Genomic DNA, 14,090 nt, shown 5'->3' on the forward strand with positions numbered 1-14,090 from the left:
ACGGCGATCATTAATGTTATATGATAAGGAAAAGATAGAAAAGATATTTTCCGACGATATTCTTAAACGATGGATAAAATTGGGAACTGAAAAGAGTCTTCTAGAAGAAAATTTGTCTCAAAATTTAAGTGAATTAATGTGCTCCTTAGCAATATTACCTCACTGTAGTGCAGCCGCAGAAAGGTCTCTATAATGAACGACATAAAAACCGCCAAGCGTGATGGATTAAAAATGTCAAACATTTCCAACCAAATATTAATAAAAGAGTATTGTATCGGACGGACTTTATTTCAGCCTCCAATTAAATTAATAAGATTTAATAAAAATTTTAATTTTTAGAAGGTGATTTTCTTCCTTGTATTTAATTATAAAAAATAAATTTTTTTATGAAAGAAATGTAGTATCATCTACTCACAAACATTTTCCTGCGCTATATTCACCAGTTTTTTATGAATAATTTTGAACGAAAATAAAAAATTTTAAGTAAACAATAACATGCTAGTGTGGCAAAAAAAATACTGGTACATCGGAAAATTGTTGTTTTAATTAGACGTATCGGTAAAGTTTCCTCAGTATTTCAAGCTCAAAATACAGGAAAAAGGCAAGTATCATATAGGCATAAGCTATGTGTGTACGTACATATTTACAAATTTACATGATTTTTTTGTTTTGTTTACATGTTTTTTAAGTGTTATTTTCGTGAAATGTGCTTTATTTGTTTTACAATAAAATATCTTCTTTGCAGAAAAAAGGCTATATGGACAAAAATTAAAGGCTAAAAGAAGCGAAATCTATTTTTTTAAAGCTAATAATAAAAGCTGAAAGTTAAAGGCAACTTTTCAAGAGTTTTACTAATCACTAAGCTTTGCAAAAAAATCGATTAGTCTAGGATGAATGTTTTAAAGATTAATTGAGTTTGGTGTATTCAACAATTGCATATGCACAACCAAAAGGAAGCAGTCAAACTACCTACCATTTTTCTTTTGCATGTAGTGTATGAATGCAGTGAAAATATTTGTCGATTAGTGAAAAGCAAAATAGTAAATGCCGGCCACCATGGTGTGATGGTAACGTGCTCTGCCTACCACACCGTATGCCCTGGGTTCACACCCCGGGCAAAGCAACATCAAAATTTTAGAAATAAGGTTTAGTGATGAACACAACCATAAAAAACATTGACCATCATCCGAGACGACATTTGACAGTCAGTGCTGTCGCACTAGTGACCTGATACGAAACATTCACTCTCTCTCAATTCTTTTCCAGGAATGGGTCTTGAAGTTCATTCGATTGTAAACAAAAGTTCATTCGTTTCCAAGAATGGGTCTTGAAGATCAGATGGCTATAGAATTGCCTAAAATTCGCCAAAAAAAAACTCCAAGAAATCCGTTCGGTTTCATTATTTTCAAATAAATCAGCAAGTAAGCTGATAAAAACTTATTAAAATTTAAAAGGCAAAGTTTTGTAGAAATATTTTGTGGTAGATAAGTGAAAATATATGAATTAATATATTTCGATTGCGTTGCTTTCCTTTGTTGCTCTGGCACCGCCATAAGATAGCAATGAACGGCTAGCCCCTTTTCACTTTGATGCGACCAAAACGTTTATGTACATAAATATGTATATCCACATACAATAAAAAAACGCAAAAAAATTATAAGAAATTACGAAATTAGATAACTTGGTGAAGTAACTGCATTGTCGTCCGCAAAGGGCTGTTAATTAAACAAGTTGCGTTAACTTATACGTATACCTACAATTTATTTCAACTGTCAAAAATGGAATATCGCAGCGCTCCACAAAACTATGGCCTTTATGCATCCATTTACATCAATGCGAAGACTAAGAAGCTGACTTTTTCACCAATCGAAAGTTGCTACCAAAACCCATTTCGTGTGCAGCCCTTCGATGAAAGGTGTTGTCACTGTAAATTTTCCACGGGAGAAAAAGAGTTATTTTTTTCTTCGGATTTGTAATCTTGACAAAAATTCGAGTTTTTGATATCCCATTTGATAATCTTGTGTAAATTTTCGGTGAAAATCATAAATTAAACCTTTACCATGTAAAATACACCAAAGTTATTCTGAAATGCCCAAATTTGATTTTGAGCATGATGGCATCTATGGCCAATATTATAAAGCTTGAAACACAATTGCCTGATTCCGCGAAATAAACGCGACGAACATCGCCTTGTCAAAAATAGAATCCCCATTATAACATGAAGGTGAACACAATGAACGCCAAGATCGAAATTTACGCGATGTCATTTTTCGACGATAGATTTATTTCCATCGTCGCCGCCGGGCGATGACGACAAACATGCCAAGAATTGCTGCTGTTCAATTTTTTAAGTATAAAAAAAGAAAACATAATATACAAAAACAAATTTTTTAATTTCTTAACATTTTTGTTTTGTTTTGTTAATTTCTTAACATTTTGGGAGTGGTTTAGCAGTCAAGTGCTAAAGCAGAGAATTAAAAAAGTTTTAATTGTTTTCATCTTTATTTCTAAATAATGGCCACTCTGAATAAACAGCGTCAATTTCGCCCTGTATTGTGTTTTAAGTAGACGAAATGTCTGGGCGTAATTTGAAAAATGTCATCGCCCGGCGCGGCGTAAAGCGTCGTCGCTCGGCATTGTGTTTCAAGTATAAAAAATGCACATTTTCACGCGCTCTCAGAGAGCGAGAAGTTTCATATCAGGTCATCAGTGGTGCTGTCAACTTACTGCCGTTATTAGCCCAACTTTCAAGAGTGGCAATAAAAACAATATCGCCAATTATAGCAAAGAGGATAAATACAATAAGAGTCGTCACTCGTTATTTTTTAGGCATTTACTCTATGTATACTGAGAGGTAGTCTCTACTTTTTTCTTGGGCGAGATGTTTATAAATGTCTTCTATACATTTTCGTGGGGTATTTGTGTTTATTTTTCCGACTGTATTAAATTAACTTATTTAATCTCTTTCCAATAATCACAGTTGCACAAGGGGCCTACACGGCATGGATAAATGCGAGACAATTAAAAATCCCTCTCAGAAAACATTCGGCATCAATTTTTTTCAATTTCCAGCGAAATACTCGCCACAAAATAACGAGTGACGGCTCTTATTGTATTTATCCTCTTTGATTATAGGGCCATTGCAAAGTTGTTAACTGTTTCAAAATTATATGAGTATGTTGTTAAACAGAAAATTTATATTGCTGTTATAGCTCTGACACATAAGCAGTTTTATGAGTAGATTGCATGTATTTTTATTGAGAATGATAGAATGAGCGACACTAGCGCCATCTGATATTGAAAAGTATCCAACTCCCCAATTTTGTTCCAAGCAAATCATAAGAAGAAGAATTTTACATTTGCTTTGGCTAAGGGTGTTGGCACATCTTGCAAGTGAAATTATTTATTATTATTTTTTAATTATTATATTAACATTTCACATAATTAACAACTGCAATATAACAATCGAATACGACACATAATATGTGTCTCAGCGGGTTAGGGGATCAGAATATACCCGCGATAGGTATGCCTGCCGTAAGAGGCGACTAAAATACCAGATTTAGGGACTGTGTAGCGCAACCTTTCAGGTTGCCAGCGCAATATATAGCTTCTCCAAACCCAATTGTCAACCTCACCTATCCGCGGCGAATCCTGTTTCACTAACAGACGAGGCTCTGGCGACCTCAAGCTCCTCATGGAACTTGGGGGTAGGGAGGGAGGGAATGGCCTGAAGGTTTAATGTGGGCACATAAATCGTTCCCGAGATGGTCGGGCTAGCACCTTAATGATGCTATGGTACCGGAGCGTACCGGATGTATCCGGCAAAGGACCATCACATCGATAACACTCCCCAAAGCCTTCGGGGAGCAACCTTATCGCTACAACAACAACAACAACAACACATAATATGTAAATAAGTATTTTTGTTGTATAGGGAGAATGTTTACAACAGTGCTTCGCGAAATGTTGTATATGAATGGGCAAGGGGTAATAAACTTCAATTGCCAAGTCTGAAGTTCCTTCATATTTGCAAACGCATCATATTGGTTGATTGTGGCGATGTTACTGGAATGAATAAGCTTGTCCCTTCAAAAAACGCGAGTACTGCATAAATAGTGAAAGGAATACTTCTTTAGTAGTATAGAAGTGTTCCAAAACTAATCTGTAGTCATACCAAAAATGTGCTCCAATTAACATTGCGATGTCCTTGGAGAGGAGTAGGTGATCCCACTCTCGCTTTGTTTGTGAGTATTCCATAGAGTACATACGTGAGAGTACTTTCACTGTAGTACTCCATGGAGCACCCACAGAGGATCATATGCCAAAGTACTAAAGAGGAATTGTGTCGGAAGGAATTATCGGAGTGAATTTGTTATGGTCCACTTGGGAGAGTCACCTTTGGAACGCACCAAGTGGCTAGTGATAGGGAAAAGGTTAGGATTCACCCTCACTCATGTCTGCCTGGGATGGTTAAAACACTTTTCGTTAGTTTCGTGCGATTGACATCGCAAAAAATATTCCCATGACATTGACGAATTTTCAATAACACCTGACGCAATGGTGTAGGTGGCTCATTTCATCAGCTGATTTTATTCGTTTTATTGTACTGGCATGGAGATTGTCAAAAGGAGATGGTGAACGTAAAATGCAACCAATATGGTCGCCAAGCCTAAGGGCTACTCACTGGGCATACCAACAGACATCTGATTGATGAGGCTACACCGCCCAGGGGCTTAAGGGGTCATCTCCGTAAGCATTATGAGGAAATACGGCACCTGAGAACACACCCGTTTGAAGCGAAAAAGCACAAACAGGTCTTCAGTGATATCCGCAAACAGGCGTCGGACCTCTATGCCAGGAATTGCCCGGCAAATCCGGTGCTCAAAGAAAAATTCCCAGAACTAGCAGAGGAGGAACTCACTCTCCCTAGGGAAATGCGGGTCACTCTAGCTAAACTTCGATATGGGTACTGTAACAGGTTAAACTGTACCTATCCAGAATCAACCCCGACATACAACTTGAAAGAACATTGAGGGAAATTTATAATAAAATTCCAACACAAAATATTGAAAAAAAAAATTTGAAATTTGGTAATACTCTAGAACGACTGCTAATACGCGTCCAAAAATATCGTAAAATGAAAATAAAAATATTAACTCCATAGTATTTTTGCGCAGAACACCTTTCAGCGTTGGCGGTATTCGGCCGCACTTATAAACAATTACTTTGGCCGGTCCACCAATGGGGTGGGATCAAAATTAAATGCGTGCAAAGTCCCTTTGTACATAAAATTTTTTTCAGTGCACAAAATTACAACAACCACATGAACATTTTATATTCCGCTTTCGGACTGCAACGAGACTGAGCCTAGGGAAGCTTGAGCGCAGCCCCTACGGTCATAGTGGTATGAGCTTCAAGGCGCATGGTACCAAAACTTGTTACGGTCTGCTGTTATGGTCTGCGGTTACGGTCCACTTGGGAGCGTTTTCGTTGGAACGGTCTAGTGGCTGGGGATGGCACCTAAAAGTTGCGATGAAAAGTATCGAAACAAAAAAAAGTCGGCGATCGCTAGTAAGACAAAAAACCACGAGTTTCCGGGAAGGAGAAAAAAGAAAAGGTTGGTTAGCTGGCTGCAAGAAGAAAAGAAGATTACGTGCATGTGATGGAACTTATATCTTGGCACTTTTAACATTTTGCGAAGGGGAAACGTCACGCTGAAATAATATAAACTTAAAATAACTTAAGAAGCTGCCTTAATATAACATGAACTAAACGCGCAGTGCTAGAGAAGTGAAAATAGAAAGTGACCGAGTGACGATGAAATTTCATACATATAACTTCAAGGGAGTTTCCAAGGCGATGGTTAAGAGCCTTCGTTTGGACAGAAAAAGATTTGTTTTAGGGAATAAGAAATCCTCAAATAAAAAGGAAATATTGAGTCCTCGGCATGCATGCACAAGAAAATATTGTAATTAAAATCATTACTAGTCGAATCTGCAACGGAGTTGGAAGCCAAAGCCGATTGCAGAAACAAAATTCAACCTTTTTGTGCTCTTCCACGGACTCCTACTACTAATATCTACCGAGTTAAGACAATAAACGACACGGTGTCGTCGATGAGTCTGTAGCAACTACAAACAACCATATCCTTTAACTTGGAAAAACTCATGTATAATACTCCATCATGCGATACCACCAGTTATAGCGCCCACGAAGCCCCCAGGCTTACCACCATCACCAACCATAATAGCCGGCAACTAAAATTACCAGCAAGAACCATAATAGCCGGCAACTAAAATTACCAGCAAGAACCATAATAACCGGCAACGACACATAACCGGCATCCACACATAACGGGTAAGAACAACTACCATCAACCGTATCATCAGAAGGTACACCAGCAGATGCCGCCGGACGGTCTTTTCCGGCTAAGTAGGTACCGGCCTACTGGGTGAGTCCGTTCTGGAATAATAAAAACCCAGAGCTGTAAAAAGATTGAATCAATTGAGTGTGCATTGTGTGCATTCTCTCAGCATTCTTTTAAAAGTTTGTGATTTTTTGGTTGCATATTATAAATTCCCATTCCTGAATGGCTTAATATACTTTAACTCAAATTTAAAGTGTGAGTGTTATTGAATGGTAAAATATAATTCAATATAGAATGTGAATGTAGGAGCCATTCCCACTCTTTATTGAATGTAAACTTGAAATGAATACACACTTTTTTGCCATTCAGTACTAATTTCCTTATATCAGAGTTGATATTTTTATACTTCAGTAGCTATACAGGTATGTTAAAGGAATGCTTTCTTTAAAAGGTTATAAATCTATGTGATGAAATATGTAATTTTTTAATCGAGACGGCGTATGTTCCGTCTAGCTTCCCATCATGTTCGTTTCCATGAACATGCGTGTATTTTTGACAGTCCATTTACGCTGTGCCATTGTGGCCGAGACGATGGTTCCTGTACTAAGCAAAATATGTATTTGTATACCAGATACTCAATTTTGTAAATGTTGATTAAGGTATCACAATGAAAACAATTATTTATTTATTCTTGGAAATATCGAGAGAAATGTATCGATATACTATCGTATCCTCTTTAAATCCCTATCAATCTGACAGTAGACAAAAAATTATTTAAAAATTTCAGTGCCACAAAAAGTTGCTGAAAACAATATAAAACAAAATTCGTATATTGGATATGTTATTGAAGTACACCAAACAATATTACTTGTGCGTAAATGTACACAACATTCGTGAATAAGCTACCAATTTTTGTACCATCAGACTCTTGATAAATTGTTCCCCTCAGGGCGAGCGACAGTCGCTCTTCAGATAAATAACCCCTAAACTCCAAGAAAAAAAAAATTTGTCACGTGCATACGAACCTTTTTCAAGATTTCAAAATATTTTGTGAACAGGATTTCGTTTCCGCCAATATCATATTTTGCAGCAAATATTGTCTCCGAGAAAACTGAGGTTTCGTCCATTTCTTGCCAAAAAAAAAAAAGAAGAAGGAGAAAAAAGTATATATATATATTTTTTTTTTAATTAATGTCTCCTATTAGTGAATATCTTTTTACGTGCTGCACATATTTTGATTTCTTCACCTCTCCAAATACATGCATATAAACATACATGTACAATAGTGTATAAAATATATTGTTTTGGATACATTTTTAGCAGAGATAAAAACAAACTTATATGTAAAAGGAAAATGCAAAGATATACGAATTCGAAAATTTTATTAAGTTGCGAAGAGCATTCATGAATTGCTTTTGTAAGAAATATTTACAGGTGCTTGAATGTGAACAGACAAGTAATTAGAGAGAAAGTGAAAGCCTACATAAAATATCGTACAGATTCATTTACGGGATAACTTAAATTTTAAAAATACAAAGTTTTTTGATAAAGTTTAATAATGAATTGTAAATAAAATCGTTATAATAAGAATGGGAACGCTGACTCCCTTATTCATTTAGAAGGCACTTAGGACATACAGGTAAGGGGCCACCGAAATACAGGTTCGTCGGTGGCCATGGATTTTGAGGGTGGGCTAAGCAACGGGCGTCGCAACAACACCCGCGGCGCTCCTCTATATATTCGGCCCATTTCTTCTTTTGTTTGTTTTCCTTTTAATTTGAATTTCAAGCTTTTTGAATTCGTTCTGCGCTTTTTGACGATTTCTTTTTTAAAGGCATGATAGGAACTTTTTCTGTTTATGGCGCAGGAACTGCAAGGTTGGCAAGAACTCAGCCCAGCCGACATGACTAGCCACTGTGCACCACAATATCATGCCAATTGCCTTCCTTGCTGATCCCATAGAAAATGCGTAACTATAACAGATGGCGCCCAACGTGGGGTGTCCGAGGCACTGCCTCGATGACAGTTGCTGAGGGCGCCATAACAGATGGCGCCCAACGTGGTACTTGAGGCGCTGTTCGCAGGGGTCATTTCGGGTCAACTTGTGAAGTTGACCATTCCACCAGTCCGAGGTGGGCAGCCGCAGGAGCAGCCACCTGCGTTGCGGTGGGATGGGTGACGGATCAAGTTGTCCGGAGTGGTCCTCGGGGGCAGTGGCCGAAGGAGCCACGAGACTGAATGTCAAGTCTCCGGATTTTTGTATTCACCCGATGAGGCAGTGCTGCACGCACTTAATTTTTTTTTGTAATTTAGGTTTTTTGTTTTCCCGGAAGTTGTCCGTTATTCGGCTTAGGTATATATATATCCGCTAATTGGTCTTTTTTTGATTAAAATTTAGAAAATTTTTATTTCTTTTTTTTGCCGAATTTGTGACGTCTAGTGTGAGTGAGTGTGTGAATAGTAGGACCCCAGCTCAGCTCATGTCTTAGGTGGTACCACGGAATACCACCTGGATTGTGACGGGTTGAGCTGGGATTCAAAGCGGCACCTTTTCCTGTCCCACCAGTCTGGGGAGTGGGTATTGCAGCCGCTCCACCCATAGCTGTGGAGGCAGGAGGGGTGTCCAGGGTGAATGACGGGAGGCCTCAAAACCCCCAGCAAGTCCGACTAGCGCGTCCCTGGAGACCGCCTCTGCGTTGCGGCTGGGTGTGTGGGACCAACTTGTGTGTGTCCGGGGCTGACCCTAGTGGCCCCAACCAGTCCCAGAGGCAGGTCCCTAAGACCGCCATTTGCGTTGCGGTTGGGAGCACTAGGGACCAGTATGAGTGAATGTTTTTTTTGTAACAAAATTTTTTTTATGTAACAATTTTTTTTTCCGGATACCATGTGCCTTCTAATGATGGGATGTCAGCATTCCCATCACCACCTGTAGTATATATTTGTCTATCGTTTTTTCCAGTTTTCGAATATTTTTTTTTGGTGATGCGATTATCAAAAAAAAAATATATATTTTTATTACTTATTCTCGCAATTTTTTTTATTCCCTCGCGCACATTTATTTTATATATATACTTTTTTTCAATCATCGTCTATAATATAGGGTGAAGAGGGGTGAATTTTGATTTTTTTGCCCCTAATTGCCTTGCGTTTGCTTTAGATAGAAGTTTTTTTTCCACACCATCACTTAAGCTAACAATTTACAAATTTTTTTTCCTTAATATAATGGCGAGATGGAAATTTTTTTTTACCAAATTTATAGAATGATTTTTTTTTTAAAAGAAATTTACAAATTCGATTTTTTTACCCTGTCTGGGCGTCTTGGCGGTCGGGGACATCTCGCCCAGTATTCTCCCCGAGCAATGACCTCATAGGATGTTCACACGCGTACTCACCGAGAACCGTGAACAGCCTGGCAGTCCAAGCTTGGGTTGGACTAGCCTTTCGGAGTTTGGACGAGTTCTCCTTATCAAAATGTCTACACCCATATTTTTTTTTGCCTTTCGGTGGGGGCGATAACCACTAGAACCCTACGGAGTTTTGACGAGTTCTCCATAACAAATGTCTAATTGCCGCAAAGCCTTTTCAACTAGGAAACAGAATTAATTCCCGATTTGACATAACTTTTTTTTTATGGACCTATGTTGCCCGGCTAGCTTCGTAGTAGAACTTTGAGACTCTTATCTCAGGAGTGAGTCGTGCCCCACGTTGATTGGCATCGGAGGTCCCTGGCAGTGGCTTCCCACAGATGATTCGGGTTCCTGTTCGCTTCATCGTCAGGTCTTCAAAGCGAAGCAGGTTTGTTAAGGTCTGCTGTTATGGTCTACGGTTACGGTCCACTTGGGAGCGTTTACGTTGGAACGGTCTAGTGGCTGGGGATGGGACCTAAAAGTTGCGATGAAAAGTATCGAAACAAAAAAAAGTCGGCGATCGTTGGTAAGACAAAAAACCACGAGTTTCCGGGAAGGAGAAAAAAGAAAAGGTTGGTTAGCTGGCTGCAAGAAAAAAAGAAGGTTACGTGCATGTGATGGAACTTATATCTTGTCACTTTTAACATTTTACGAAGGGGAAACGTCACGCTGGAATAATATAAACTTAAAATAACTTAAGAAGCTGCCTTAATATAACATGAACTAAACGCGCAGTGCTAGAGAAGTGAAAATAGAAAGGGACCGAGTGACGACGAAATTTCATACATATAACTTCAAGGGAGTTTCCAAGGCGATGGTTAAGAGCCTTAGTTTGGACAGGAAAAGATTTGTTTTGGGGAATAGGAAATCCTCAAATAACGAGGAAATATTGAGTCCTCGGTATGCATGCACAAGAAAATATTGTAACTAAAACCATTACTAGTCGAATCTGCAACGGAGTTGGAATCCAAAGCCCATTGCAGAATTAAAATTCAACCTTTTTGTGCTCTTCCACGGACTCCTACTACTAATATCTACCGAGTTAAGACCATAAACGACACGGTGTCGTCGATGAGGCTGTAGCAACTACAAACAACCATATCCTTTAACTTGGAAAAACTCATGTATAATACTCCATCACGCGCTACCACCAGCTATAGCGCCCACGAAGCCCCCAGGCTTACCACCATCACCAACCATAATAGCCGGCAACTAAAATTACCAGCAAGAACCATTATAGCCGGCAACTAAAATTACCAGCAAGAACCATAATAACCGGCAACGACACATAACCGGCATCCACACATAACCGGTAAGAACAACTACCATCAACCACGTCATCAGGAGGTACACCAGCAGATGCCGCCGGACGGTAGGTACCGGCCAAGTATGTACCGGCCTAGTGGGTGAGTCCGTTCTGGAATAACAAAAACACATTTTTTTGATGAACAAATTACTTATACAGACATATGTAGTCTCAAAATTAAAACAACAACAACTCTATTTCCTTATGTATATAAACTGTCATAATAGATTAATTCCATACTTGCATACATATTTATGTGTGGAAATGACTTTAAATTAACTCTTGCAACGTTATTATTAATAAAACCTACTTTTACATTTTTTTCCAAACAAATTTTCCAAAAAAAAAAAAAACAAAAAATAAGAAGAAAAGGAGAAAAAAGTATATATATATTTTTTTTAATTAATGTCTCCTATTAGTGAATATCTTTTTACGTGCTGCACATATTTTGATTTCTTCACCTCTCAACATACATGCATATAAACATACCTGTACAATAGTGTATAAAATATATTGTTTTGGATACATTTTTAGCAGAGATAAAAATCAACTTATATGTAAAAGGAAAATGCAAAGATACACGAATTCGAAAATCCTACTAATTCGCAAAAAAATCATAAAATCGCTTGCCGACAGTACTTGAGAAAAAGATAAAGAAACATACAAAATTCAACCGCTTATTTGCTACTCGTAGCCTGTTTGATAATGTACACACACTCGAAAAGGCTGTTAGCCTGCCACAACACTGCCTCGGAATTTCCAGGGAATGTTCCATATTAAACATATTTATAAACTATATATAAACTATAGTTATGAAAAACAGCTCAATATAAAAGGGCATATAGAAAAATAAACAAGCAACTGGTTTTAAAAACATCAACAATTGTTAGGATCTGCTGCTACGGTCTACGGTTACGGTCCACTTGGGATATTCGGCCCTTTTATTTATATTTTTATTTTTCAGCCGTTTTTCTTAGTTTGATTTTCAACGTTGGTAACCGGCCATGACCGGTTCGGTAATTTTTTTTTGCGCTTAGTTTTTTTGAATTTCTTTTTTTTGAATTTAAAATTTTTGAATGTTTAACGGTCTGTCCGTGACATCCGGTTCGACCGGATGTTGTTTCAGTTTGAATTTATAAGCGCTTTGAGTCGGTCTCTGCGCTTCTGTCAGGGTTTTTGATTTTGACAGCTTTCAGTTTTGATAGGCATGATAGGAACTTTTTTCTGTTTATGGCGCAGGAAGAGTAAGGTTGGCAAGGACCCGCCCCAGCCGACAATGACTAGCCACTGTGCACCACCACATCATGCCGACCGCCTTCCTTTCTGCTTCCACCAAAGATGCGTATCCATAACACAATCAATATTGCAATTTACACTGTTTTCTTTTTTTTACAATTGTCAGTTGTTTCCTCAATATTGCCAGCTCGTTGAAACGATGTTATTCCGAAAAAATTGCACTGCAAAGTTTTCCGTAAGTACAAAAGTAATAAGTGGCTATATTGGCTACGTATTGCGTTTGACATTCTCAGTGAATACGCCGTGACTACGTAAGAGGACAAACGCGAATAAGTAAGAATTTATAAAATACGAATTCTGGGTGAATGTGAGTGATTGTGACTAAACATTCACGGTGACATACATAATACGGCCCTAAAATACATACATTTTCAATGCAACCGTACGAAACACAGTTTTCTAGCAGTTTTGACATTTCAATAAACGGTTGACATTTTTGACAGCTAGCAACTGTAGGGCTTTCTTTTTCGATATCCGGTTAGCGCAATCGGTTTGTTGTTTATTAAAGCTCTTAATTTCTATTTAATAATTACGAAAGCGGTGAATTTGTTACTAAAAGAATAGTGTTTACTATTAGAAGGAATGTCCACCAACACTATAGAAGTGAAATCTTTTTCTTAGTTTATCTGTGTTAATGGATGTTGGCAAATAAAAATTGGATTAAAATGACTTTGATAAACAAAATTGTTACTTGGAGTTTGTATTAAGCAAAGAACAAATTCATCGCTTAAATGTGCAGTGAACTAATTGAATCAATTTGAATTCTTCTAATGTTTTGTGTTTAATTCGGTTACTTTTAGTTGATTTTACCATATAAAAATGGCACCCAGAAAGGCTAAAGCTCAAAAGGAAGAAGTCCAAGTGTCATTGGGCCCACAAGTACGTGATGGCGAATATGTCTTTGGCGTAGCGCACATCTATGCCAGTTTCAATGACACTTTCGTCCATGTTACCGATTTATCTGGTCGTGAAACTATTGCTCGCGTTACTGGTGGTATGAAAGTAAAAGCGGATCGTGATGAAGCCTCACCCTACGCTGCTATGTTGGCGGCTCAAGTAAGTTAAGCATAATGCATTCATTGCTTTGATGAGAATTTTAATTTTGAACTTATTGATTATAAGGATGTTGCTGAAAAGTGCAAGACTCTTGGTATTACTGCATTACACATTAAATTGCGTGCTACCGGGGGTAATAAAACAAAAACGCCTGGACCAGGTGCACAATCTGCGCTCCGTGCTTTGGCTCGTTCGTCAATGAAAATTGGTCGCATTGAAGATGTTACACCAATCCCATCAGACTCCACACGCAGGAAGGGAGGTCGACGTGGTCGCCGTCTGTAAACTATATACAAACGTTCTGTATATTTTGTTGTGCAAACGCATTTTTGAAGCGTATGGGAAACATTTGAAATCGTAAAAAAAAATCCAGATTTTTTAATATAAGTGCTGAAAACTTTAAATGTGCTATTTATTTCTGTAAATGTCGCGTATCATATGAATACGGTCAGAGGAGGAATGCAGGTATCTACACAAGCATATTTTTAACACTACTAAGATTTTGAGAAAAGGTGTTGGGTTTGATCGCGACTTGTCTCAGTGTATTCTCGAACATTGTGGATAGTCGGATAAAGCTACTTTTTTGATTGTTTTTGTAATAATACTGCGTCCTACCATTCATGAACTGTCATCTCAATCATCTAGAAGTCCCACG

At 38.0% G+C, this 14,090-nt stretch overlaps 1 protein-coding gene across 2 annotated transcripts; it reads left to right on the forward strand.

The window, feature by feature from the left end:
* Positions 1 to 12,801: 12,801 nt before the first annotated feature.
* On the forward strand, positions 12,802 to 13,839 carry LOC137248320 (small ribosomal subunit protein uS11A). 2 transcript variants are annotated; one of them, XM_067779188.1, is made up of 3 exons: positions 12,802 to 12,869; positions 13,180 to 13,435; positions 13,502 to 13,839. In XM_067779188.1, exons 2-3 carry the CDS (start codon positions 13,199 to 13,201, stop codon positions 13,718 to 13,720), a joined length of 456 nt encoding a protein of 151 aa, XP_067635289.1. In that variant the 5' UTR covers positions 12,802 to 12,869; positions 13,180 to 13,198; the 3' UTR covers positions 13,721 to 13,839. The 2 variants fall into 2 exon arrangements, with proteins under 2 accessions (XP_067635289.1, XP_067635290.1); XM_067779189.1 differs by lacking the exon at positions 12,802 to 12,869 and adding an exon at positions 12,919 to 13,112.
* Positions 13,840 to 14,090: the final 251 nt, after the last annotated feature.

Source organism: Eurosta solidaginis, chromosome 4 (genome assembly GCF_040869045.1).
Source record: "Eurosta solidaginis isolate ZX-2024a chromosome 4, ASM4086904v1, whole genome shotgun sequence".
Lineage (NCBI taxonomy): Eukaryota > Metazoa > Arthropoda > Insecta > Diptera > Tephritidae > Eurosta > Eurosta solidaginis.

Coding starts and splice junctions, on each gene's coding strand:
- LOC137248320 (XM_067779188.1), top strand. CDS start 13,199: ATGGCACCCAGAAAGGCTAAAGCTCAAAAGGAAGAAGTCCAAGTGTCA. Junction 13,436..13,501: donor CTGCTATGTTGGCGGCTCAA/GTAAGTTAAGCA, acceptor ATTGATTATAAG/GATGTTGCTGAAAAGTGCAA.